General features: G+C 40.5%; 1 protein-coding gene across 17 annotated transcripts in view; it reads right to left on the bottom strand.

The window, feature by feature from the left end:
- The window catches only part of DTNA (dystrobrevin alpha), a 223508-nt gene that overhangs the window by 39318 nt on the left and 156336 nt on the right, over positions 1-27854 (bottom strand). For 11 of the 17 annotated variants that reach the window (XM_069004687.1, XM_069004684.1, XM_069004683.1 and 8 more), the window contains 7 exons: positions 20918-21003; positions 19281-19435; positions 14970-15075; positions 12775-12941; positions 10200-10324; positions 5531-5611; positions 3553-3642 (listed from right to left, as the gene is read on the bottom strand). In XM_069004687.1, coding sequence (XP_068860788.1) covers positions 3553-3642; positions 5531-5611; positions 10200-10324; positions 12775-12941; positions 14970-15075; positions 19281-19435; positions 20918-21003 — 810 coding nt within the window. Of the gene's footprint in view, positions 1-3552; positions 3643-3740; positions 4095-5530; positions 5612-10199; positions 10325-12774; positions 12942-14969; positions 15076-19280; positions 19436-20917; positions 21004-27854 lie in introns of those variants that run through there. The other 6 variants (XM_069004688.1, XM_069004690.1, XM_069004695.1 and 3 more) reach the window with 2 other exon arrangements.

Raw genomic sequence — 27854 nt, 5'->3', positions numbered from 1 at the left:
ATTAAGTCACTACAAGAAATAGTGCATAGTGTCTGACTTAGGATAGCTTTCAAGAATCCCAGCAGATGTCCTTCTCCTAAAGAGACAGCAAACTTCTGAAAATGTCCTTATTCATTTTCAATGTTGCTCTTTTACCAATTTCCCTATGTCCTTATTTTCTTTGGGTACTTCTGTGTCATCTGGGACTATGTCTAAAGTCCTTCTAAGATCAACTTGTGTTGTATCTGTTGCTTCTTTTTTTACCCGCTGGACCAGTTACCTGTCAATGAAATAAATTAGTTCAGTTGATATAATTTGTTCTTGACAAATCTATGGTGGTTATTTCTTGTTTATTATCCTCCAGAAGCTTACTGACTCTTCTATAATTTCAGTGTCTTTGGACATCAAGGTTAGGCTGTCTCCTGTATAATCCCTTTCACCTTTGTCCCTGATTCACCTTCAACCCTTCTTCATTTGGAAGAGCTGTTATCTGTCCTTCTTGTTCTTCCTTGTCTTCCTACATCCTCCACGTATTCCCCAAAATACAGTTAATACTTCAGGTGTTCTGAACTTAATGTTCAGAAACAGTGAGTTTCCAAATGGAACAGACATTTTAAAGATATATTCCTGCTAAAATGGAACATCCTGTAAGATGCCAAATAATGCTTCCCCATCCAGATTTAGAAACAAACCTTCCAACTATGAGCAGGTGTCTATAAAGATGTAGACCTAACAACATTGCTGTAAATGTTATGCCCTCATTAGTGTCTACCTGGCTACTAAACAATTAAACACATAAACCTTTCCTTTAGCCAGGTAGAATATTGCTGATGAAATAAGGACTCTCATCTTGTTCTGAAAACAACATGCAAAGACAACATGCAGTTGAAGTCTACCACGCTCCTTTGAGACAGAAACATGGAGAACAGCAGCAACCAGTATGTTTTGCTCCAAGTTAGTTGTTGTCTAGAAATTTGGCCTAATCTCTTGTTATGCCCAGGTAGAAGATCCAATTCCTTTAACTTCACGTGGAGTTCAAAAAAGGCACCAGCCATTCTGACTCAGCATTAAATAAGACTCAGTTCCTCCTTGGCTATGGGTATCTGATATCCTAGTGCATTCCTTCTATCTATCACACAATTGCCAAGTCATTTCAAGTTCATCAGAATGTGCTGCATCACACCATTTATTCCAATTTATTACTCCTTTAGAAGAACTAAATGCATTAGCTGTGGAGGGGATGGTGCTGAGGAAAATGCGAGAAAAAATATTCTGTTTCATCTTATCCTACCTAAGCTCAATAATTCAACAGCTTAAAGAAAACATTTATTAAGAAAGAGAGGAGATTGTACCCATTACTATGGCAGCTATATACTTTAAATCAGCATGACAGACTGCAGCTGGGGAACAGAAGTATCCAAATAAAGAAGAAAACATTAATTCAGAGTATAGAGTTATTTCTCTTGACTGGACAAAAGCTTCTATAATGCTCAGTTTGCTTGTTTTGATGTAACATATCCAAGTTATTGGGTTTGCAAGGGCATTACCTACTCTGCACTAATATTCCCTTGTTCTGCTGCCCTCTAGGCCATCGGAAATTGCAAAAACAAATGAGAAAAAACCCTCTGAATATTAGCTACAGCAAAAGAATTACAGGCCTTGTAGTTTTAATCACGTTAGCTGTCAACACAGCAAATGACCATCATTTGGTATTTGGGAGAAGATCACAGACCTTTTTTGTTTCTTCTTTTCTAACATGAGCGCTTCAAAGCTGTTCTTGAGCTGTACAGAGCATATTGTTGATACCAATTTCAACACTGTATACATTTAGAAGAAAGGTGCTTGTAATTGCTAAGCCAGCCTCCTCATTAAAGCTCTCTTATGGACTTGCTGGCTCAAACTAAGCAAACAAGCACAGAAATTTTAAGTGGACTTTGATTCTAAAGCAATTTGAAGAAACTAAAAAGCATCGTTGGGAAAGCCTGAACCCAACTTCCTTTGAGCTTTGGAGTAATTGTGTACCCACCCAAAATCTGTGCTTCAGATGCAATTAAAGTGTAAATAGTGTATAAAGTTCCATCTCCTTTCAGCTGTTCTGTGCAGTTTGTCACTGTATTTACCAATTATCAAAGATCTTTCCTCTAACAAGACTGTCTATCTTCCCAGTTAATTTCCAGCTTTCACCCATGAATCCAGAAATAAAGATGGTAGCGTCCTGAACTTAGGAGATGCTATCCATTTCCAGCAGCAGAATGAGCTGGTGTGCTGAATTTTGCATTTGCTGCTACAGGGAGAAACTGGTTAGAATGGCTATGTTCTTCTGTGAATACAAGTAGCTGAAATAAATACCATGGGAATGCTATGAATGACATTCTCTGCCAATTCTCCTTTGAATAAACATTCAAATTACATAAAAACTTCACTTAAAGCTATCTGAAACCTCTGGACTAGACTGCAACACAAATTAAAGCAACCATAAGTTATCTGCAGTGAAAACACAGCCAGCAGAGCTTTTAGTGTTGATTACATCCAGCTAGAAATTTTACTCGGAGTTTGTACTCTTCTTATTATGAAGAATGGAATATTTAATATAAAATCAGCACAATTGCAAACAAAGCCATCAAAGTCTGTTTCTCTGATGTACAAGGGGATGAGCCTCCACTAATGAGGCCTGATTTTCCCAGGGCAGTAGTAACACTAAAACTTAAAAGAATGAATGAAGATACTGTTATTAGTCTAACCCAGATTGAGTATCTTGGCATTTAGCAGAAAAGTACCTTGGTATCTATAATTCTTATTGAATTATAGTGAATGCTCATGGATTAATAAGAAAAAAAAAAAGGAAAGGATATTACACTCCACATAAAAAAAAGATGGGGAAACTGTTCTTATGCAGTTGTGTATTTCTTTTATGCAGAATGAAATAGGATGTTCCTTTAGGCCACTGAGATGTGAGGGAATGCTGGAAAAAGGGTGCAGCAACGAGAGGCATGGGTCCAAATCCAGTGCTCACTATGTAAATGGAAAGTTTTCATTAGCTTCAGTAGGACTTAGATCTGCCTTTGCTGTGGTCATTTTGAAAAGCAAAGCTGAGGGGTCTGGGAGGGTTACTGGCAAGCAGCACTAACAGCAGAACAGCAACCACCCACAGCGAGAGCTGTGGCAGAGGAGGCTGGCTGTGAGACCTGGTGTCATTTCCAGGCTTTTGTGCAAGCCTCTTTCATTGCTTGGTCAAGAAAACAACAGGCAACTCATACACCGATGATGGAACCATAAAGGTGTAGTTTTCCCAGTTTTCAAAAGCAATGTTTCCAACTTCCATTAGACACATGAATATTAATCCTACGTGAAGGGGTAAAATGAAAGACTTGTGCTGCGCAGAAGCAAGAGAAGTTGGCAAAGCCCACAGCCAGCAGGAAGTCTATTCAAAAGACTAATTAGAGCCACAGAAACCCTCTAGCCCATAAGAGCCTTCCTTAAAGAATATTTTGAGTAGTTTAGCAGAATTGCTAATGATTTAGTGCATGAGCTACAGAACTACTGCGATTAGTAGGTTAGTGCTCTCATACTGACCGTGAATTGTTGTGAAGCTGATTTACATACTGCTTTATAAGAGAATGCTCATCAGCCACAGGACTGGCTGCATTTATACCCCCAAGTAACCTGAATGATTCAAACAATGAAAGCTTGTTAATACCTCAAAGAGAATACACAGAGAGGAGAGTGTTCAGAGAGGGTTTGTAACAATAAATCCCATTTATTTAGAAAGAATAGTGACTTGGCTGTTTGTAGGGCGGTTTTTCTTTCCAATAAAAAGATGCAAATTAAATTGTAAAAGGTGAAAATAAAAATACTGAGAATAAGATGTCAAACTCCTAAAATCCTGCTACGTCAATGAAACAAAAGTTACAAAACTTCTAAGATACAATCAATGTAATTAGCTCACATATCATGGTACAGTTAACTCTAAAAGAGCCAGAACGACTGCTGCACCATGGAAGCTTTAAACTGTACAGAGATGTCACACTATACACTTATAAGGAAGTATGGGTACCTATGCTTGAGGGGGTGGTACTATCACCTGCCTTCAGGGGATTCTCATCAAGGAATGTTTCCTAGAAAAAAAAAGGAATTCTAACAGCTGAGGAAGCATGTATGTTTAAATCTGATAGTTAAAGACAAAGTTACTAAAGAAGACAAAAGTAAAATAATCAGGTATGTTCTACATGCAAACAAAGACAAGCACCACAGGTGACAGTGCTGTGAGTGTTACTGCAGGTCCCTGGCCTAAGGAGCAAAGTACACTTCTGTTGTTTGACCACAGGGACTTCTTGGGAATAAACAGAAGCATGAGCAACACTCCTAAAGAGCGCTGCTCTTAATGACCTCTCCTGGAGAGGCTGCAAATACATTACCCTGCCTTGCACATAAACCCCCATATATTCCAACAACAGAAATGAATCTGCATTTGCAGTCTCTCTGTATAGGCAGCAAATCTGACCTTGGGGGTTGCTTTGGGACTGGCTTTTGAAAAGCATCTCAGTCATACCCACTTGAGATTACTCTAGAGTCACACTCAACACTGAGAATTTACAGTTTACAGCTTGTGGTAACAAAATTCATAAATCAAAGAAGTAGTAAACCATCTTTACTCTGACTTTGCAGTGTACACTGCAGGTTTGGTTTCAGTTTTGGTGTTAAAATATGTAGCTGTGCATAACCAGAGATTGTGTTTAGTCATTTGGGAACGCTGAAGCACTGACACACACAGCAGGAATCAAGCAATAAAGTGCACCCAAGGAAGACACATTGCTCATCTTCCCTAAGACAGCAGGAAGTTATTTTCCTGCCACCTTCTTATCTATGTACATTTATAGGCTTACATATATTGGGTCAGACAGCCAGCAAATGCTACACACATATTTTGGCAGGATGAGCCAAAATACTGACTCAAAATGTACACAGTCAGCTGCAAGCATCTCCTCTTTGGGATTCATGTTTCTGATGAGACTTCCCTGGCTTGTTTACTGAAGGGTCAGTCACCATATTCCCTGGACAACTCCTTCTCCCTTGTAGCCTTTAATGAAAATCAGAATGGTTTAACAGGGGAAAGGAAGTCTTGCTATATCTGGCAAGTATGAAGACACTTTCTCTTTGTTCATCTTGCAGTATGACGCAGGCATTCCCAGCAGGCAGTGGCACATTCCAGTTCCTATTCCCACAGTGCTATTACAAAATGGCTTCTTCACCAGCCACTGTCCCTATGGGAGGGTGCCTGGGTTGCACACGAGCACATTTCAGTGGGTCAGAATGGTTCAAATGAGAGCTCAAATTCAGTGCTCTGCTGTGGGGAGTTTGGGGTGCCTTAACTCCAGCTCCCTGTTCAGATGTCTGGGTATCCGTCCAAATTAACCAAGGCATTTCTCTGCTCACGTCTCTTGATTTTACTTTGTGAGAGGGTTTGGTTTTTTTACCCCTGTGAGGGAACTGAAAATCGAAACTTCCACCACTATCATATAATTGTTTGATATAAATAAGGATAAGAACTCACCTTCTGTTTGCAAAGGGACTTCCTGAGGGAACAGAATGGGAGAAGAGTGTGTCGTTCATGCTGGTTACAGGTCGTGGGGGCCTGAAAGGCAAAATATCCAGCTGCATTAGTTTTGCACCGAAAACCCCTCCATCAGCAAGAGTATTTATGCAGAACAGAATGAGCTTGTTTTAAGTAACATTGCAACTGGCATCTTCTGCTTTACGTAGCAATAGTTCCAAATCACAGATGCTGTGGTTTTAAGAAGTTGATAAAAATGCACTGATACTTAGGCCTGGAGGGAAATAATGCCTTTGTGTGTTCTGAGGTGAGTTTTAAGCAACCTGCTTGACTTTTTTCCCTGCTTTGGCAGAATTGCCACTATGCCATTGCTCCTTTCCAGAGGCAACAGTCCAGGGTGCAGTCCCTGCTTTCAACCAGCCAGGATGAGCACTGGCAGTCAGTTCTCTGTGGCAGCATGGAGGTCTGCAGGGGGGAACTGCCAATAAATGACACATCTTTTCATGAAGTTATCCCTGGTGCTAAGCTCCATGCTACCACATCCACACAGTGACCACAGTGTACCCAAGCCCTCAGCATCCCAGACAATACATGCAGAACTAAACTTTGACAGCAAAGCTTTTTAGCTGGTATATCAAACCCCCAAGTCAAAACTTAGAGTAAGTATTTAGTTCAAGGGAACCCATTAGTAATGATGATTTTATTATTACATTCTTTATTTCCTGCTTTTACAAAAAATGAAACAAGAAGGATTTTTCCTCCGCTTTCTTTTACTGTCTACTCTTAAAAATAATCTGTGTATAATTTTATCCTTCTGTATCCATTAAGGAGAAATTTCCCCTTCTTAGCAGACTTCTTATGCAACATTGGGCAAAAGATCCATCTGCTCAGGAACAACTAAAAGGTATGTTATTAAAATCACAGGGCTTTCAATCAGATATGAGCAGAATCTGAAGCCACATATAATTCCGACCTCAAATTGGTTAATATTGCCTTCAGGCTCTGTGGAAGACCCATCCTGCATTTTGAATTCTGCAGATGTGCAAATCAAAATATAGTAGCCATCTGCAAAATATTCACTGGGCTCCAATTGTGCAAGACAACTGGTCAACCAAAGCATTTGCAAGAAAGCCAGTTCTGCATAGAAGTGAACTATGACTTATATTTTGTCCTGTGACTTGTTATAAAACAGGCAAATCTATGGTATTTGAAAAATCCAAATGAATTTCTCAGCATGATAATGCCACACTGATTTTGAGAAGTTTAAAACTGTGAACAGAAAGAGGTAGGATGTGGAGTGTTATTTATTTATATGAAAACACAGTTTTAACCTAACCCTGCATCTGCAGAACCACATGAAAACCTCCAGTTCTGATCAGTCATGAATTTGAGAAGCAGTCCTTTGTCTTCCATGTACTTATAGAGAAGTGTTTGATGTTATTCTTTTCGGTAATACTGAGATTATCACAATTTTTCCAAGCTTATCCTCCAACAAGTGTACTAAAGAAGAAAAATACTCACCAAGTATCTCTTTTGCAGGCAGAATAAAATGGAAAAGAGATAATTAATTAAATTGTCAGTTTAATATGTATATGATCTAAGTAATACATTGGACCTACTCCATTCTTATTACCCTGACTCTGCAAAAACCATGAGAGCCTCTATGCATAAAGGGTCATTAATCTGTTCACATAAGCCAAGTCACTCTTGTGTACAAACGTCTTTAAACTCCAAGGCTTTGCTAAGGTTTCATGATCAGCATTAGTTTGTCAATTCTTATAAAGAAGAAAATAGTATTAAACTAAACTGGAGCTCTCCCATGGCAAGTTTCTTAAAGGCTCATTCCACTGTCACAGTCCTCAGGTTCCACTTGAATATCAAATGGATGTTCAAACACACAGAATTGTGTGATGTAGTAAGACAAGCACAATAGACTTTATTGTAAAACAAAGGAAAACTCAGCTATTGACTATAAATTATAACTTTCTGAGGTTATTTTTAAACTCCTGAAAGTGAGTGATTAAGCTTTCTGATAAAAGTGAGCTATTGATACTGAATTAACTGTCCTCAAGGAGACAGAAAACACTTACTGCTATTGAAATAGGCTGTGTAATAAAGGCATATTATGGCACAACAAATAGCCACAGTAATAAACCAAATTAAATAGGAGGAATTTTCCAAAGTGCTCCAGGCTGCTTTAACCTGTTTACACTGATGTCAAAAATAATGCTCCCATAGGCTTAAGATGGAAATGAAGTCAGGCCAATGCAGAATGGATTTGAAACACACCTCCATGATGCTCTGGCCATGCCATTTGTCATCTCTGCAGTCTAGACTTCCTTTCACGTTGCTATTCTTACATACAGAGAGGAAGAATGACCCTTCCACCAGTGGGGGGAGTTTCTACCATCAAGTTTATGACATCTTGATAACTACCTCTCTAAATGAAGTCTTAGATGTATTTCTTGCTTAATTCAAAATTTTGTGTGGCACCAGTAAAACAAACAACCCATGCAGTCTTTCTGTCTGGTGCCAGTCAAAGGTGGAAGAATAATCAAAAGGAAAGTCCCTATAGTAATGCAGGGAGAACTTGTCCCCATTTAAGATAGAAGCTAAGAAAAGGATACTGTTTTGTTGCCAAAATTCTTCCAGCTAATGCACATATAAACCCCTTTTTGCCTGGATTCCTGCCCAGAGCTGTTTCTCACAACTTCCCTTATGTTTAAAAATAAAAATTGCATCAGTGAGAAGATATTCTTGATGAGGTTCTGTAGCATACCTCTCCCCTCAGTTAATTTGTGTGAATTATGCTGTATATCATGATACCTCCACAACTTACAGGTTTTTCACTCATGCATCATTATAGCCAACATATATTGCCAAGTTATATTACCATCAATCTATGAATAAAGAGAAACTGTCATAAAACAGAATAGATGGTGGTTTGTTCTCACTTCCCATCACTCTAAATTGTCTGTCTATTTAGGAATAAGGAAAGGTGTTAATTTCACAGCAAAGATTTGGATTAGTGCCTATTTAATTATGGTACCTTCCCCTTGCCTTGCCTAAATGCATTTAATCCATTCACAGTAGCCCATTTTCCCTATCTTTTATATTCTGACATATCCCCAGGCCTTCAAGATCCCCCAGCCAACAGGGAACAGAGGCTTCTCTTTTAGTTTCAAGCTCTCTGTCTCTCTCCATTTCCCTCAAGGATGGCCAAAATCTGCCCTGTGAAATTATCCCTGACTTGCCAGCAGGGCCAGGCACAGCAGTGAGGGAGCTCAGCAGATCCAACTCCGGATCATTTCTTCAAAAGAACAACATCCTCCCAGCACTCTTCCATAAAGAGGTGCAGGTGTTTTACTGACAATTGAGAGTGACAGGGATTTGGCACTATGTATCTGTCAGAGGCACCTTGTCTCTGAAGAACAGAGCACTCTCTTACACCTTGAAGAAGTTCTGCTATAACCACATAAGGAAGACCATAAGCATGATTTATCCTTAAAATGTCAGGCAGGTTTGGTGAACTGTCCAGGTGTTGCACAGCCCACAATGGCTGGTGTGCACTTGCCCTTAGAGATGCTACATACAAATATTCAGGATGGACAAAGGGAAATAGGTATAATAATTACAGACTACAACAGTTCCAGGAGCTAGTAACACAGATATGCAGTATGTAAATGCAATTCTAATAGCTGCTGCCTGAAATACTTCAGTCAGGAGCCCTGAGAACATGTTTAAGAAAGATATTTTCTTAAGAAATACATCAGAATAAGAGAAATACTCTAAAGACAGTATTTTTGGAATATTTTTTTCCAAGTATAAAGGTACAAATTTCTTTGTACCTTTCTTCCAACCAATGTCTTGATTTTTCCTTAATTTGATGGGAAATTCAATGGTTTTTTTCCTTTTTTTTATTAAGGACCCAAGAAGCAAAGGTAAGTCAAGTTGATAAATGAGAAATGAGTGTCTGCCACTGTGGGTAGTGGACATGTTTAAGAAAAAGAAACTTTCAAAGTGGTACTTTCCCCTGCACAAATACATTTTCTTTCTGCTTTGGGTTTCTTGACTCCTGCAGAATAAAAGTAGTGACATGCTGCTATACCAAAAAATAATCTTGCTTTCTCAACATATCAAAACATATGGATAACAGACTCTTTTCAAATGACTTGGCAGTTCAAGACACTTTTTATGCAGACTCATACAATTCTTCAGGGCTGGGTGAAGCCACAGCTTCACTAAAGTCAGTGAGAACTCTGACACCCGTTTTGACAAAATTTTCTCTGGTGCCTGTGTCAAGACATACCTGTGATACACTGAAGTTTAGAGTCTCTAGATGACAGAACTGATGTTCTCAGCATCAATACATCCCAAAGTGCTGAAACTCCATGAAATTGCATGGGCATGTCTTGAGGAGAATGGGGACATTCCAGTGTTGTGTCCCAGTATTTGACTGTGTGTATATATCCCACTGATTTTTCAAGTGAAGTCACACCAGAAGAGCACTATTACACTAAATACCCCTGCCAGCAAATTTGCACTTGAGATGCATTGAGCTGGACAAGCCACACCTGCCTCCTGCTGTGTTCAGAGCCGTAGTATCTACACTCAGTGCAAGCAACTCCTACAACAAAGCTTATTTTGTCTACAGCACACATATACTTACACAATATGAGCCAGGTTTAGAGGTTTTTCAGGCTGGTCAGGGAACATTGGGTGCAAAGGTTCACGGCTGGAAGCACAGCTTAAGGACTTGCTAAGTGCATTAGTTAGCTTCTTAGCAGGTGATTTCTGGGAGGAACAAGGAAGGTAGAGGTAATCTGGACAAGTAAGGTGCATACTGTTTCTGCTACAGGAAGCACAAAACAACAGGAAGCTGTAACAGCTCATGTACCTATGGACTGACATCCCCCTTGCCCCCCTCCCACGCAGAGAGTCTGGTAAGGCAGAAAGTGCTGGTTTGGGGAAAGACCACTCTTATCTTCAGCAACCTTTAGAGCAGGCTGGGGGGTGTATCTATAGGGACAGTTGCCAGGGCTTTTTTGCAATGCTGCACTCAGGCAGTGTTGAACGAAGAAGAGTACAGTTTGTGTCACCTGGACTGGTGCTGGCTTGTACCTCACCAGCTTGGGAGTGCAAGGAGGACAGATCAGAGTATGCCTGTCCCTATAGATACACTGAATTTCCCTCCCAGATGTGGGCCAGGCACTAGGCTCCTATGTTCTTTCCCCTCGCTAGTATTTCCCTCCTCACCTCCAGTGTTTAGCTGTACACCTGTATGTTTAGCTGCTACTACAAAGCTTCTCTTGCACCTCCTCTGGCCACTGACCACAATGGGAAATCTGAGACACAGAATTGTGTCAATTGTGCCATTGTGGCAACAGGGCATCAAAAGAGGCTGATGTACTGTCACTGTAACCAAAAGATGGGGAGGGTCCGTGCAAGAAGCATGATCTTCACCAGGGAGTTAAAAAAAAAAATCAGTCAGTATTGTCTGCTTTGTTTGGAGACTCTATGCAGTTGAGGAGTAAACTTCCCTTCTAAGGAAGGGCTCTGAGATCTAAGGGTGTCTTTTAGACTGTATGAGGGACTCTCAGGAATTCAACTCAGCTCTCTGTGATTCGGCTTCTCTGCCAGTAAAAGAGGGTTAGTGATCCTTACACTGTCTCCCCTCCCCAAAACCCAGCTCTACAGGCTGAAATTTAGAAATCCTTCTGGAACCTGACAGAAAGGGTCTTGTATTTGTGCATACACACTCTGCATCAAGTAATGATTGTCATCAAGTCCATAATGAAATATTTCTATTAGAGAAATCCAACCTAAATATGTAAAGTTCAAGCTCTTTCTCTTTCATTATAAATGCAATTTCTCTCTCAATCGAGAACAGTTGATTTTCACTGCACCCATGAACACTTCCAATCTGCATGTGGAGCTTGATACTGATGCATTATGGAGAATGCAAACCAGGTTTGAACAAATGCTAATGAATGCTACAGAAAGGCAACTTCAAACTTGAAGTAAAACCTTTGTTTCTGGCAAGGAAACATTTGAAAGCACTGGGCATGTGGTCACATTTTTGTCTTCCGTTGAGCAGAAATCTTAAGTTTTCCAATTACTTCCTACCTATAATTACAGCTCCCTGGCTACAGCAAAAAATGGATTTTATAGCAAAAATTGCTGTTAAGAATGGAGTTTGAGCTACATAGTGGGCACTTTCCTATTCAGATACTAAACTCCAACCATTTGTGTCTATGCAACAAGCAGCAATTAGGACCCACAAAAACAATTACCGACCCAGGTCTGCTGGGATACAGTGCAGAGCTGTATGACTGGCATACAGAACAAACTATGTCAAATTTAACCCTTGCCTGTTCCATCAACAGAAAACCAGACATTTTAAAAGTATTAAACTTTGGAACTTTGTTAAAAAATAAACACGAAGTACTGTGCAAATGGGAGCTTTTGCTGTATGCGTAACTTTCTCTTTTTTTTTTTATACAATATACTTTTGAAAGGCTTGAGATTAATTAGGTTTTCTGCTGATCTCTTCATTTGAACCCCAAAGGATTATTATCATGCTCTGTAACCAAGGGGTTCTACTGGGGCTTTGCTCCAGTCCATGGAAAGCTGAGTCCCCAGGTCTCATGCCCTTCAGAGAAGGTTAAGGTTCCAGCAGCTGTTGATACTTCTCTTTCAGCTTAGAAAAACCACTGCATTATTTCAATTAACAACAAAAAGACAGAAGTGAGCTTTTCTCTATAGTAAACACTGCTGTGGATCTGTGACCACGCTCAAATCTACAGTGCCAGGATCATCCCAAATGCTACGCATATGCTGCAGCCACTCAACTGAAAATATTGATGAATGAGCATTAAGTATTCATCATTTCATTTACATGTAGCCAAACAGAGCAAGCCAATGAGGATTTTACCGTGAGTCCTGTGGGAACGGGAGAAGCTGCCATGAGCCTGGTGCCCTGCTGCCAGCCCCTCCTGCGCTGCCCTCACCGCGGCACACACCGTCACAGGCGCCCCAGATCCTCACCCTGAAAAAACCATTCCCACCTCCATGCTCTCCTGATGGCTCCCAGGGCCAGAGCCTCCCAGACAGGGTCACTAATCCAAAGCGCCAGCCTGGCTCCTGCTCCCCTGAGCCAGACAGCTGCCCAGAGCTGTGGCTGGGGGCTTCTCCGATGGCTGGAGGGCAAAGCAGTCTGCAGCGAGGCAGGAGCCTTCCCTTACCCATGACGTGTACTCTTTCATTTGGTGCTGGTTGCTGTGGGAACCGCTGGCATGGCCCCTCCAGAAGCAGTCCTGACAGAGCTGGTAATTGTGACACTGCTGGCAGCGGTAACGAAACCCCATCATGCTCTCGCTGTGGCAGTAGGAACACTCGACGGGGTGGAAGACTGTGCGGGAGAAAGAAATGGTGAGCCACAAACCAAAACAAAGAAACACCTAGCAAAATTTTATGGACAAAGCCCTGAACTGAAGAGTGTTCCCTCATTTGTCTAAAGCAATCTACGGCATTGGATGCTGCTGACAGCTCTGACCCATGAAAACACAGCAATCTGTGCTGAGCTATGAGCAACACTTCCTACACTGGGCACCAAACCCTTCTTCACTTCTGAGCTGATATCTGTACCTCCTGCTCACAGCAGCAAAAAATGTGTTCAGTGTCTAACAGACTACATGACAGAGTCCAGAGAACAGCCATGAAGATGAGGGCTCTCCTATGAAGACAGGCTGAGAGAGTTGTTCAGCCTGGAGAAGAGAAAGCTCCAGAGAGTCCTTAGAGCAGCCCTCCAGTACCTGAAGGGGCTACAAGAGAGTTGGAGAGGGACTTTTGACAAGGGCATGTAGTGACAGGACAAGGGGGAACAGCTTTAAATTGAAAGAGAGTAGGTTTAAGTTAGATATTAGGAAGAAACTAATATTCACCCACTGTGGATACCCTGTGATACACTGTGAGGGTGGTGAAGTACTAGAACAAGTTAGCCAGGGAAGTTGTGGATGACCCATCACTGGAAGTGCTCAAGACCAGGCTGGATGGGGATTTAAGCAACCTGGTCTAGTGGAAGGTGTCCTTGCCAGGGTGTTGGACCTGAATGATCTTTAAGGTCCCTTTCAACCCAAACTATTCTATGACAGAGGAAATTTGTATGTGGGAAAATCCACTGCTGCTGCACTACTGGGAGAAGCTGAATGTTTCATTGTGCTTTAAGGAGCTGAAGTGAGGCACCTTGAAGGAAAAGTCCAACTCAGCTGTATGACTACGGAAAGGATGCAAGTGTACTTAGACATGCTATTGTCTTTTAATTACTGCTGTCTCATCTGTACAAGTGGTGTCATTTAGGTGCCTATATGCGGAGTTGAACACTTGGCTTTGGATGCCCAGATTTGGAAAGCTGGCCATTGGAGGGACATTGGAGGCATTGTGTGGTGCAGTTTCAGAAGCAGAAACTGACAAGGATGCAAGTCACTCACAAGAGGACTCTAAAGCACCAACTGAGATATTCTGAAGCACTTTCTGGGCAATAGTGCTATTTCTGTTCCTCTTTCCTTGCTACAGCATGTACCCAATTTACCACAGGGTACTGAATATCCCCTTGTTCCCAGGCACCTTCTGCCTTTCTGTCATAAGGTTCAGTCTGGGAGAATTTGGATCAGTGCTGAATATGTCAGGGGTTTAATTCCTTGCCAGAATTTAGCAGCAGGAAGGGTTACTGCTCTAGGCTAGGAAACACTGTGAAGCTGGTAAGGGATAGGGATGGATGACAACAGCTTGAGGAAGGTGGGATAGATAGGTTGCTCTGTAGCCAAAAAGGACTTGGGAATATCACCTTACCCACGTTGGTGCCTTTCAGTGGAAAAGAGATTTGTTTAGTACAAGAACACATGCAACTTTTCCTTCTTTTCCTTTTTTCACCAAAAATGGGTGCACACCATCCACATGGAACTTCCTCTTCAGAGGATATGGTCTGGCAGTGTAGACTTAGGAGGACATCCTTCCTAAGGACCTTTTGGCTGGTGTTTTGCACTGCACTGGACATCTCCTGCCAAGAATACTGCACGAACGGAAACTACCAAGCTGTTCCCTCTCTGCTGCCAAATGTCACAGCTCATAAAAGTTGTGGTCTTGATAGTTTACCAAATATTAAGTGTGTCAACGGATGAAGTCCTATTGCTCTTTGCTTATCCAGAGCACAGGAAGAGACATGATCAGGTTAACTTCCTGAACATAGCAAAATTTAACCCATGTTCCTGGCTGAATGACCAACAGACTTCTCCAAATATTATACCAGTCACTGTAAAAATAGCACATGGAGTCAATGAACCCAGAACAGTAGCTTTTACAAAACCATCTACAGAGTGTGAAAATCATCACACCAAAATTTATCCTTGTAACTGTGTTTTGGCAGTGTGTCTTTACTTACCATTTTCAACATTTGCCAGTCGATGCAGAAGTGGTAACCACACTAGACACTGTGGCGGGGGATCAGACATGAGGGTATCCAAGAAAGTGTTTAATGTGACCTTTTTCTGCTCAAACAAGCAAACAAACATGCACAAAAAATCAGTAATTGGACATCTCAAAATTATTTTATCTTGTGTCTACAGAAACACTTGGGAATAAGTTTCAAACACTGTTTTCCTCTAGGCCTGATTTACTAAAAAGAACAAGTGATACTAGCAGAGCTTTTCCAGACTATTTTTAGTTGGTACAATGATACAACTGATGACTAGCACTCACTCTCACAAGGCTGCATTGGAGACACTTAGCTCCCACTCACTTCCAGACTCTCTTCTAGAGTCACTGCCTGAAGATGCTTTGTGGTTAAGGATGGTATTCAACTCTGCATGTTCTCGTCTGTTTTGAGTATTGTGTGACAAGTACAAGTGCATGTAGGGTATATCACTGTGTATGACCAATTTTCAAATGAAAAATCACTGCTGATGGTACTCCAAAAAAAGAAAATGAAGGAAAATACTGGAAAGGGAGTACAAATACCAAAGAAATACAGGGTAAGGAGAGACCAGCACAGGCCATTTGTTACTGTAATTTAAGAAACTATGCTTGTCTGAGGAGAAATGGCAACTAGTTATGGGTGAGCTGTGATCGTGGGATGTCATGTTTGCATATACTCAGGGACTGCAACTGTTCCTGAACTCTTCATGCCTTTAAGCACTTGGAGATCTATGCCCCTTTAAATTTCAAAGAGATTTAAACTCTAAGACATCCCTGTTGATTTAAAAATGCAATCTAGGGCCTTAAATTTCTAATGTGTCTGGAAAAAGTAATCGCAAATCTTAGTTCATTTGTTTTTTTCAATCAGCAACTGAGCCTTCCTTAAATAAAATTTAAGATGCAAAAATATCGAGCCCTGCTGAGAATATATGCAGATATATTTTATAGACATACATATTTAAGTAGTATCCTCATATCCAAAGGGATGGCTAAATTTTCATATCTGATTGCATAAGCTGCTGCTTTAACTTGCTAAAGAACTGTGGTTACCCCATGAGGAAGCTAAGCAGCAGTTATGCAGTGACATGTATCATCTCTGTGTGTTGTGGAATTCTTTTAAGAGCTGAGATTTCCAGTTGGATTATCTGTGCTCCATTTATACACAATTACCACCAGATGTAAATAAAAGCGTTATTTCTCTTACACACTGAGTGATCAATGGAAAACATCTCACACTGCAACAACCTCAGGGATGAAAATACTGCAAGGTATTTGGAAATATATAGAGATGTTTGTCCCTAGGAGGAAACACCTCAGGCTGTGAAAATGGACTTGATTCTTTAATGAACAGAATAGCCAGAATATGAGATCTAAATCTCACTGGAATGCTACCTTTCCCCACAATAACTGCAGTGTCCAGTCAAACACTACCACCTGCTTGTTGTATGAATTATGTTCCCAGCCACAGAGAGTGGAGAACCATTTCCCAAACAGGCATCCTATGTTATAAGCACCAGCTCACAGAAAAGGATCTTTCTTTTGGAGATGTGGATTTCTTTTTCTGCTGTGGATGCTTGGCATGGCTTTGCTGACCAATGCTGCCAGCAAATGTCTGTGTTGTCTGCAGCAGAACTGAGAGCACAGGGGGGAAAAATGTGGAAGGAAGCCCAGGAAAAGAAGGCACTTCCAGTGCCCCACACTGCAGAGTTGAGTAGCCTTAGGTGTTCCCTCTGCTTTTGAGGGGATACACAGAGCCAGCCTAACAAGCAAATAGATGAAGAGACAAGAACAACTCTTCCACAATGCAGTGGACTTTTGAATGCAGCTATAACTTTAAAATCTGATTGGCACCAAATAAGGCAACTTAGCTTCAGTGACAGCTTTATGGCCAAACTGCTCTGGTGATCACTGATTTTGTGGATTAGAGAAAAAGGCAGTGTCCCTTAAAAGGACACTGTCAGAGCAATTTCCATACATTTTCCTCCTGCAATTTTCTTTCAGCTGCTGGGAAAGTTGAAACTGAAAGCTGTTTTCTAAATATACACTACACACAGATGGAGTCTAGGTTTGTGGAATAACACTTAGACAAGTGCTAAGAAAATGAAGTTAGTGTCTATCTTTTTAGCTTGGGGTAATTTTTTTTTTAAGTGTTTTTTACAATAATAATAATACTGTTTAATACAAATAGAGTATAACATCACATCAATCCTACCTATGGGGTAAAGTGGTGATGATAAACTCCTTTTTGAGCCACAGATTTTTATTCTGAAACATTAAGTCACTTGCCCTGGCATTTCTGTCCCCTAAATTTGCTGATGAGGAAACACTGTTGTTTCTACTTTGAATAGCCCTTCAATCTAGCAGTGGTTCACAGGCAGAGGAAAAGACATGGTTTGATCAAGTAAACTAATACAATGGGGAATAATAAAACATTCTTGTAATAGGAAAAATCCTTTCAGATGTAAACTGAAATGGATTTGACACCATAAGCAGATCATTCCCAGAATTTTTTCTTTCCCTGAAATCGAAGAATCTCCATATATCAGGGGGTTGAAAGGCTTCTGGTAAGCAAAAGTGATCCATAGTGAGAATAACAAGCAAGAATGCCAAACTTATTCCAAGGTATCAACTTCTGATAATGCTACGTGAGAAAGAATGACTTGTGTGTGACTAAGAGTATAAATACCATTCATCATGGTGTCATAAAGATCTGGTTTTTTGAATCTCATTTCAAAACTCTGGTTCATCCCTAGCGAGGATGTGATGAGAACTACATAAAGTCAATTTAAGTGAAATATTAGACTAGATTTACAAAGTACTTGGCTACCTCCAGATGCAAAACAGCAGCTTTGTAAACCTGCTGTTTACCTACAGCAGTCAGACACTTAACTCTTGTTAGCTCTAAGTGGAGCTTGTAAACAAAACCATCTAATGCCTCGTTGAAGATGTTGCTTCTAAAGGTACCTTAATGCATCTGGTCCACTCAGCTAGATGCAATCTCAAAGCAAGTGCCATTTCTGATGGCTATGGAGATAAAAAATGAGGCCTGAATTACATTTTTTCAGGAAAAGAAATTCCTTTTTTCATGTATAACAACAGCATGTTCAACATGCAAAGCTTGAATGCCCTGTTGTCATGCAAGAGTACTCTTCCATTATTTTAACACAAAACTACCAGAAGTCACTTCACCATGTCAATTCTTCAACATCAGATGAAGTGCTGTTTTAAGTCTCCCTCTGTGAAATAAGACTAGTTTCACATATGCAGACATTACAATTTAAAATTAATTGGGAGATGATTCAATAAATGAATTCCAACATGCCTTTTGGTTGACTGGAGTGCCTATTGATTAGTGATGAAACAGAGAATACAAAAAATGAGACTCTATTTTGCATGAAAATGACACTATTCCTGCTCCATTGAACTTACTTGTTCAACAGTATTCAGTCAGCAAATGAAAGGGTAAGGAGAAGGAAAATACAACTTTATTTCTAACGTTGTGCCAGTTTCAGCATATTCTCCTACTATATATTTATGGAATTATACAGTGTGATGTGTGGCAAGAGCCAGATGAATTCTCTCGTTCTCCACTGGAGAAGTGGACAACCAGCCCCAATTATATATTAGCTGAAGCCAATGTACTGCACTCAGTGTACCTATGGAGTCTGCTGAGTTGTGGAAAAATCTTGCATTTTCTTCAGGATAAATCCATTGCTTTCCTGACCCTATCTCACTGGTATTATTGGTAAGAGACTAGGGATTTTCTAATACATACTGATTCCCATTTATAAAAAAGTTTTAAGGTGATTTTCTTCTCATGCCTAAAATTGTGTGTCTATCAGTGGGAAAACCTGAAGTTTGATTTCTTTTTGGTGGAACTTGAGCTTTGTATGGAGAAGGTAGTCTTGTGTATGCTTACACCAACACCAACTAAGTGGAAGGGAGGACTGCATGTCTTGGGATACATATATACATAATACCTAAAGGTATATATATAACACATGCTTAAATTAGGAGGTTCCCTAATTTAGGAACGTGTAAGTCAAGATCCTGCTCTGAATCACTTTTTGACTAAGCCTCTCTCTTCATGCTTATATGGGGAACCTATAGGGACCAGTTTCCTGTTGAAGGCACCAAACCTACACACCAGAAATCAGTGGAGTGGACCTTCCCCTCCTCCAGGCCTGTGTTTCCTGGGCAAATATGCACATATGTGTAAGACAGGAGGAGTCCTGGCCTGCTCAGAGGGGTGACTGAGATCCTGCATCTGTTCATTTACCTGCTGTGAGAAACAGGATTTTGCTGACTGCTCAGTGTAACCAAACGAAGGCCCCTCGAAGACAGCGGTGGGCAGCTTGAGAACCTCGCGCAGAAACATGTCATACCTGCCATAAACCATCACACCACTGGAGTCAGAAATCATGGAGAAAATATCTGAGGGGGGAAAAGACAAGGAAAGAACACAGCAGCTTCAGTGTGAGCTACAGATTTGCTCTGAGTTCAGTATCATCTGATTTGAAAGAGAAGTACTAAACATGTTTGGCTTATGGAAACTTCCCTTATTACTGCATTTTTAATTCTGACCTCTTTCAATCGAAAACAAGAAGAATTATTTGCTGATTTTAATACTAATATTCCTGGTTTTTTTCTTTGTATGTGGTCATTTTTAAGCAAAGTCTGATGCATGGCATGAGGCAGTAATTTAATCAGATAAGAACTCTCTGATTTGACAAGATATGCTACATCAGCTTTTTGCCTACTGCCAGCTTACCGTGTCAAATCAAAATCTTGACAATGGGTTCATTAAGTCAGTTATTATTGTCTTGGACACACAAAGCACTGAAGGTCTTGCAAATGCATTACTTTTCACTCTTCTTCATTTTTTTATGTATAAAAATATCACACTTTTATTATTGCAGAGATGTCAGTTTGTCAGCCCTCACTTTTCTGCTTGTTTAAAATTATCCTCTGCTTAGCAGGAGATCTCTGACTAAGGAACATTTATTGTTTTTCAGGCTGACATGTCAGCTGCTTCATTTCCAGGAACCTGGAAGGAAAATTCTGACAACATGACTCTGGAACTGCTGACCCAAAAATCATCACTGTACTTCAGCCTTCTACTGGATGGACCCACTTCCTATTCTTAAAGCAGCTTAGGGAACAAATGGTGTTCAATTTATAATTTATAACTTTAGTTTAGTCTGCATTTGAGTTGCTACACAGAAATAATGTATTAAAAAATGGCACCAAATCTGGAAGATGAAATCAGCACCTGGGATTTCTACTTGTCTAATCAACAGCAATTTTTAAATTCAGTTTTCTTGGGCTGCGGTAGAAGGCTCAGCAGAAACTGAAGGGTTTTTGGTCAAGAAGCCTGGAAAATGGTGTTCTGGACTCAGCTACAGACATTGTATCACTAAGTAGAAAGTCTTCCATTGCAGTTACAAGTAAACTATGCCTTTGCTATTGGGGAACTGGGAATAAATCCTGTGAAATGAGAAATCTGTTCACCAAAATACATGGCATAAGAATACCCTGTGAAAGAAAATATAAATAGTACATAAATTTATTGCTCTTCTAGGTGTGAGAAGACATAGATGTTATTAAAAAACAATCAGAAGAATTTGTTAAATGATGCTTCATGATGTTGAGGCACTTGTCTGTATTCCGAATTCAAAAACCCCAATGGAAGAAAACCATAAAATCCACCAATAAGAACCTCAATGTATGCAATTTGTCTTTAAAAACCTCAGTGTGAAGTTCAACCAAACATTTAGTGGGATTTACTTGGAGATACACATAGTGCAACTCCGAAACCCAGCCATGAAACTGTAACTTATTTTAATTCCCTCTTTTCTACCTGTATTGTTATTTCTCCAACAATAACAATTGTAACAGGTAAAAAACGTCACTTACATCTTAATTTGTCCATGATTTTTCCTCCACAAAGAGTTGCCAAGGCCATTTTGACAGCAAAAACGGAAATTTTACCATGTCCTTCCCTGTTCAAAAGTAGAAAGTAGACATATTTTATATGTCCGTTTTACAAGAATCTGTTCAACTAAAATGTATTTTCTGACATCACTTACTGTAATGGACAATATATGTGGATTGACATACAGAGAAATAAGACCTTTAAAAAGAAAGTTTGTTTTGTGGGAACACACATCAGTATGCTGTTCTGTAAAGATCTCAGAGCAGATTGATTACATATATGAAGGTATTAAACTGTTTATCTCATTATACACGACAGTGATAATTATTACTGCTATTTGTGATATAGTAGCACTGGGAGACATTTATCACACTCATGGTTTCCCTATCCCAAGTGCTTTGGGAATCTTTTGGACCTAAAAGTTTGCAAGTAAGTGAAAAAAATCAACACTGGGAACAAAAGTGAAAAATAAGCAAGGGCTCATATCACTGCACAAACTTCATCTGTACCTGTCAGTAGGTCTTACAATTGCCTTTTAAATGATACTTATTGTCCTGCTACAGCCATGACGGTCCCCAGTGACCACCTGCCATCCCAGAAACCCTGGTTTATTTGAGCTGCATGAGTGAAACATGACTTCATACACTTGCATGGCACACTTAGCCCCTAAAACACCGATCATCCCCAGTTTAGTGTTCAGCCCCTTTCCAAACATGAGAATGAACATGTGCTCCTAAGTTCATCTGCTTCTTAATGTTAATTTTCTTGACATCCAAATGGTGAAATGTGGTTTCTCTTGGAATTCTCTGAACCTTACTGTAAGGCAGTAGGAGTTGTACTGGAGCAACTTCTACCTGTCATCCGATCTCCTTGCCATTACTTCATAGCTTCCCACATGAATTAATGATATTAACTAATGACATCAGTGAGAACATGTCATCATGCTTTAAAAAAGAGACAACCAATATTTCTGAGCTTAGCAAAATGGCAGCCATGTTTCCTTCTAAATTCTATTGACAGGACTAATGACAGAGATGGATGATAAAGTTTTCTGTAAGTTTTTGGAAATGGAGTTTCTGTGATCTTCAGTCTACTCTACCAGGGAACACAATGTTTATAAGGGATTTCCTGTTTAAAGTATACAGTCATGTCCTACATAAGAAGGTCTCACTGCACTGGCAACAGCAGTACATAGAAATTTAGCTCTTCATCAGTATTTTTAAAATTACTCTGTTCATTGTCACTCATGATTTTAAGGAAGAAAATTGTGTCTAATCAGAACTAAAGGATGAACTGATTCTGGAAAGACACGGAGCCTGTGACTATGTCTCTTTCTCTGCCAACCCCAAACCAAACTAATGCAGTAACATATACATGTAAGACAGACATGAATAGGATATTCACATCTGTACATTGATGCATGATGCATGCTTCATGCTATATTCATTAAGTCACTCAGACTTTAGAAAATGAGTCAGTTCCCTAAGCTTGACTAGGTAATAATCTTTAAAGTTCATTGAATTGGATTTTTCTATGCCAGTGTAACCCACAATCTAAATATTAATTCTAATTATCCATTATACTCATTTAAAATTCTGCTTTTTGCCAGTAAATCAACTAGAAATACAGGCAAAAAGTAATAAATCCACTACTTCAGTAATTAAGAAATATTTACCGTGTTCTTTAATGCTGACTTTTGTGCACACATTTTCCTTACATAGAGTTCCCTTTGACTGGCTTCATAAGATTAAAATCACAGCATAGGAATTTCCAGACTTCTGTATTCCCATCCTTTGTTGATTGGATTTTGATTTGTGTAAACCAGACTTAGCACTGCTGTGGCTGAGAATGTGGTCCCTTTATATTATTTTTGTGCACGCTACCCTTTAGACCCTTAGGAATTTTTCTGCACTGTTTCATCATGATGTTTCCATCTGCCTTTAAAAGAGCTGCTATACTAAAAAAAAATAAATGCTAAGTAGAAGCAATGACATTATTAAGAAGCAATGGAAGATTTAGAGAAAAAAAAACCACATGTGGAAGTGCTTCAGATTTAGATTATTTTTCCCAGGAGGTTTAGTTACATTTACTAATAGGATTATATTCTTGCATGGCAGACACATATCAACTTGGCTTCAGCTTTCCACCCTAGAGCCATTGGTTTTTCCCATACTCAAACGGTTATGGAACAGAGGAACGGAAAAAGAAAAGATACCATTTATCTCTTCAATCTCTCCATTTGAGTGGATTCGTTTTGACACTGTATTTTGTATCGGTCATTTGTATTCCTAAAAGCATCACGAGAGCCAGTATAAACCCAATCTGCCCTCCAAATATGTATGTCCATGTGTGTGTGCGTGTGCATATAGACACATGCATATTTAAATACATATGGCTGATGAACAGACAGGGTAATGGGGCCTAAGACTCGCCAATATCATTTGGATCCAGAAGTGCCCTAAGCTATGTCTAAGCACTACAGACGCCCTTGACTGGCAGCACTGGGGCCTCACAGTGCTTGCTGTGCAAAAGCAAATGCTGAAGCAGCGGCTCACAGCAGCGGGAAGATCGCGGCAGAAGTCAGCGTTCCCTGAAAGCAGCTTTGGACTGGCTAATGCAAAGAGAAATAAATTTTACTAGTGGAAATAGGAGAGGACAGAAAATATTTTGATTTTATATTGCACCTCTCTTGCTGAGGTTATTCTTCAGCAAAAAAGCACTAGAAGCATAAACGATGTCAAAAGCAAACCTTGAAGCTGACGTGCATTTAGCAACAATACAGGATGGAGTACTTAGGAAAGGGATTGATGGCCAGGGTTGAAGGTTATCTCCTGCTGCTTGAGGAAAGAAGGGCAAAAAATAATACATGCTTTTAGACACCAGAGCAGAGCAGAAGGTTTCCTCTTCCACTGCATAGCTGCAGAGAGAGACAGCCTGTCCCTGGAGCAAGGAAATCCCACAGACTGCCTGACAAAATCCACAGACCATACAAGGCAGAGTCCAGCTCCAGGGCCTGATTTTGCCTTTTGGTTCACCAAGGAGAGTGGTACCAAATAGATGACACTGTCATTTGTCAGGATCTCTAGCAACACCCATACTGAGACAGCCATATGGAGGGGAAAGCTATCAAGAAATAACATCACATCTTTAGAAACAGCAAATGTGTCCCATGAAAAGGACATTGAGAAAAAATGATTTTTCTCATTAATGAGGCTTAAGTAGTGCTCCCCTAATACTCTGAGGTATCTTCTGCAAAAGTAACAAAATTTGTTCAGCCGTTGGTTACTACCCACTGTAATCAAGGCAGTCAATTCTGAAATGTCACAGGCTGTAATTACAAATTTGCATTTTCACAAAGAGGTTTCAGAGACCAAATTTTATTGACATTCAGCAAAAATCTTTCATGTAGGAGAGCAAAATGCATGATGTCCAAATCTCTGAAATGCATTTTTTTTGCTGGACTTCCTTTGTAAATGCTTTTGTGGCTTTCAGTGAGTAGCAAAGGTGGTGAAGAGAGGGAATTAAACACTTTATTGCTCTGAAAAGATGAATGAACAAGAAGTTGTATTTCCAAAATAGACATTGCTCATCTTTATGTACTGAAATCAGTACAATTCAAATGTTCATTTGATTAAACAAGGGCATGAATACTTCCTCTTTTCTCTGTAGAAGTCAAGCCCCCCCAACCAGACAGGGTCTGTTTCACAGCCCAGGGCCCACATCTCCATTCACAGGAAAGGGTATGTCAAGGAACAGAGAAAATTCAGCTATTTTTTTATCAGTTAAACTTTTCAGCAGGAATAGCTGGAGATGATCTAGCACAGAATATTTCAGAGTCTGTTTAAAATAAGCTTTTTGGGGAACGACTTGACTGAATGAGGCTGACATTCCACCTTGTTGCCTAGGCTTTGACACCAGCCTGGGATCAATTTTTCAGGGAGGTTTGAACTTGTCAACTTTTTATGTAGTACTTGGCATGCCAGTGAGGGAAGTGTGCTATTATTTCATAAAGCCAGTTAATCACCTTAGGCCTTGAAGCAAAAGCTATTGCCCAATTTTAACGTGTGGTTAAAAACATAGATCAGGCATGTTTCTGTCTAAATTTTTTAAAGTCTGACCACCTCATTCTGCTCACTGGTTTTGGTCTGTCAGGGTTATCTACCACCTGATGCTGACTTCCACACACTAATGATAAATTAATTGGAGAAGTGTTTTTATTTGTGAATTTTGAATTTGTTGGCTTGCAGTTTTATAAGGTTGTACTTTTTAGCTTAGTTTTAGCAGCATGAAGGAATATAACACTGAGTGTCATGTGAAATTCTATACACTATAATTTTTCCCCACTCTTCCTCCCTTCAGGGTTGAGCAGCAGAGAAATATAATTATCTGTAGGCCTAATGAATCCCCAAGGCCATGAAAAAACCTTAAAAAAACAGGATGTAAGCACCAGCAGTGGCCAAGTTGGCCCAGATGCCATGGCACTACACTGTGGTTCCTTTTATGTTTTGCTAGCCAAGTTTTAGCTCCTGAGAAGACATCTGTATTGCAGGCCTAGGGAAACACTCCTTGCCAGAGGGCAGAGAAACCTGCCAGGTTTTCAGAAGGCTATAAATGAAGGAAGAGGCTTTGTTTAAAGTTTGGAGGATCTTCAGCCAGCACAGTACACAAAGAGCAACATATCTACTAAATAAATGAGACAGTGGCAGGCTTACTAGATTTTAAAACATGAAATAACTTGTCCCTTGTGGTCCTTTCATATATGTTAGGTCCATTTCTCCATTTTCTTTGGATTTCAAAAGGGACATGAGAAACTGCACCACCTTCTCTGGACCTGCAGCACCTTGCACCTGGCCTTGTTAAGCCTCATGAGGAGATTCCCACGGGCCCACTCCTCTGGCCTGCTGAGTCCCTCTGGATGGCATGCAGAGCATTGCTTCTCTCTGAACGTAAGACCACAAGAAAAGACCTTGCTCATCATTCCAGCAACTTCTAACTTCTGGCAGAGAATGATCCTTCTGCTGCACTGGAGGGGAGGGAAAGGAGCAACATGGGAAGCAGAGATAGCAGCTCTGGTTAGACTCCAGAAGCTCTCACACTGTCCCTGTAGCATCTAGAGCCACCTCCCTCCCTCCATTTCCCAGAAACCAGGAAACCTGAGTGGTTGTTAAACCAATATTCAACCCAAAACTTCAATAATATGAGTCATACTAAAGGGTAGGGCACATTTTGAGAATCAGATGCTTAGCTGGTACATCTGTATTTGTGACAGGTGTCTAGACTTCCACTACAGTACAGAGAGGTCTAGCTGACATGTATCTCCACGAAGCCTGAACTTAGGTATCTCAGATTGCACATGAACCCCATCTCATATGTTTCGTGTACTTAATACGGGGTGATAGGCAGCTAGTCCCTATCTCTGACCCCAGAGCTGCGAGTCTCTTCCTAGGGATTCCTTGGGTGTCTCTGCCCTTCTAGGAAGTGCATCCCATGCACTCCACTCAGAGGCAGCACAACAGACTGAGCTGCTGCTTGACAAATGGAGTGAGGGTCACAGCTTCCTCACCCTGGGGGGGGGGGCCTGATGGGAGCCCAGAAACAGGTCATGAACCACAGCACATAGGATGTTTTCAAGGAAAGCAAGACCTTACCCCCTTAAAAACATTCTCTGATTCCCTCCAGGGGACTAAATTCCTCTACTCCATTTTGCTGCAAGTAACTGCGTTGTGTAGCTGAGATCTTTACTCCTTTACAGTGAGCTACAAAATAAGCACATTATCACAGGTCTTGCTTCCACAGTCCAGGGTCTTTCCCTGTGTTTACCAGCCAGGAAGCAGTTTACTTGTGGCATGCAGCAATAAATGCATCTGGCCATTCCCAGAATCCTTCAATGTTCTTGTCACAGCCACAATGGTACGAATTAAAATGCCTGTTCCTTCTTTTATTGCCCTTGAGGGGAGGAAAATATTCCTGAAGGTTATGGTTTCACAATGGATTGGCTTCTTTTCTTCCCCTCGGAGGGGCCAGAGGAGAGGTTGGGTGCAGCCTTCTCATGTGGAACATGTACTTTTTCTCCTCATTGCCATGGTGACTGAGCCACTGGCTGGTCTGGCACTGAGAGGTGCTCAATGACACCCAGTACCAGGGCAGCAAGAGAGAGGACTGGGAAGAGAGAGGGGAAGCATCCTTATTTTAATGTTTAATGGCCAGTGTTTTCTGCTGGTGAATTTTCAAAAAATAAGCCATAAAGCGACAACATCTGCATCTGTCAGACTTAACCACTGTTCTCCAATAACTCAGTTTTGAGGACTGCAAATATTGCAGTACAGGTTGCCAACTACGTATTCAGAAACTGTAATAGGTATACACAGAATACGCATTAATGTAAGTGGCTTGCTCTATCTCAAACTTATTCTTTTTGTAATATGAGTCCCATGCAGTAATAAACAACATGAATTTCATCACCTCCATGTCTTTAATCCTATTTCTGTCATGGTCTCAAAATCATGCTGCACTGGCATGAGCCAGAAAAAAAAATTGCTTACAGCTGCAAGAACTTGCAGGGAAATGAGCTCTTTCAAAATAATGAGCTATTAACCCATGGCACTGCTGCAGAGGCATTGCAGTGGTGTCAGCCACTGGTGTGTCAATAAACAACAAGCCAAATTAGAAGCGCATGTGAATTTGTTTCTGTAGATAATTCTTCTTTGATATAAACTGGAACAAGTCTGAGTAGCTGGATGAAAACACAGTTGTGCTGAATTTGGCTCGAAAGAAAGGAAAGCAGAGGCCCTCAATTTAGGTTGTCTCCCTAGTTAGCACTATTCACATGCTCATTATTTGGGACAGAATTGAGCCTGCTCAATTGTTTTCCAGAGATATTTCTGGAGGAAGCAAAATCCTTTCAGCAGTCGGGAGAGA

Source organism: Aphelocoma coerulescens, chromosome 2 (assembly GCF_041296385.1).
Source record: "Aphelocoma coerulescens isolate FSJ_1873_10779 chromosome 2, UR_Acoe_1.0, whole genome shotgun sequence".
Lineage (NCBI taxonomy): Eukaryota > Metazoa > Chordata > Aves > Passeriformes > Corvidae > Aphelocoma > Aphelocoma coerulescens.
The sequence above is the reverse complement of the archived record's forward strand: the minus strand, read 5'-3'. Positions and strand labels throughout refer to the sequence as shown.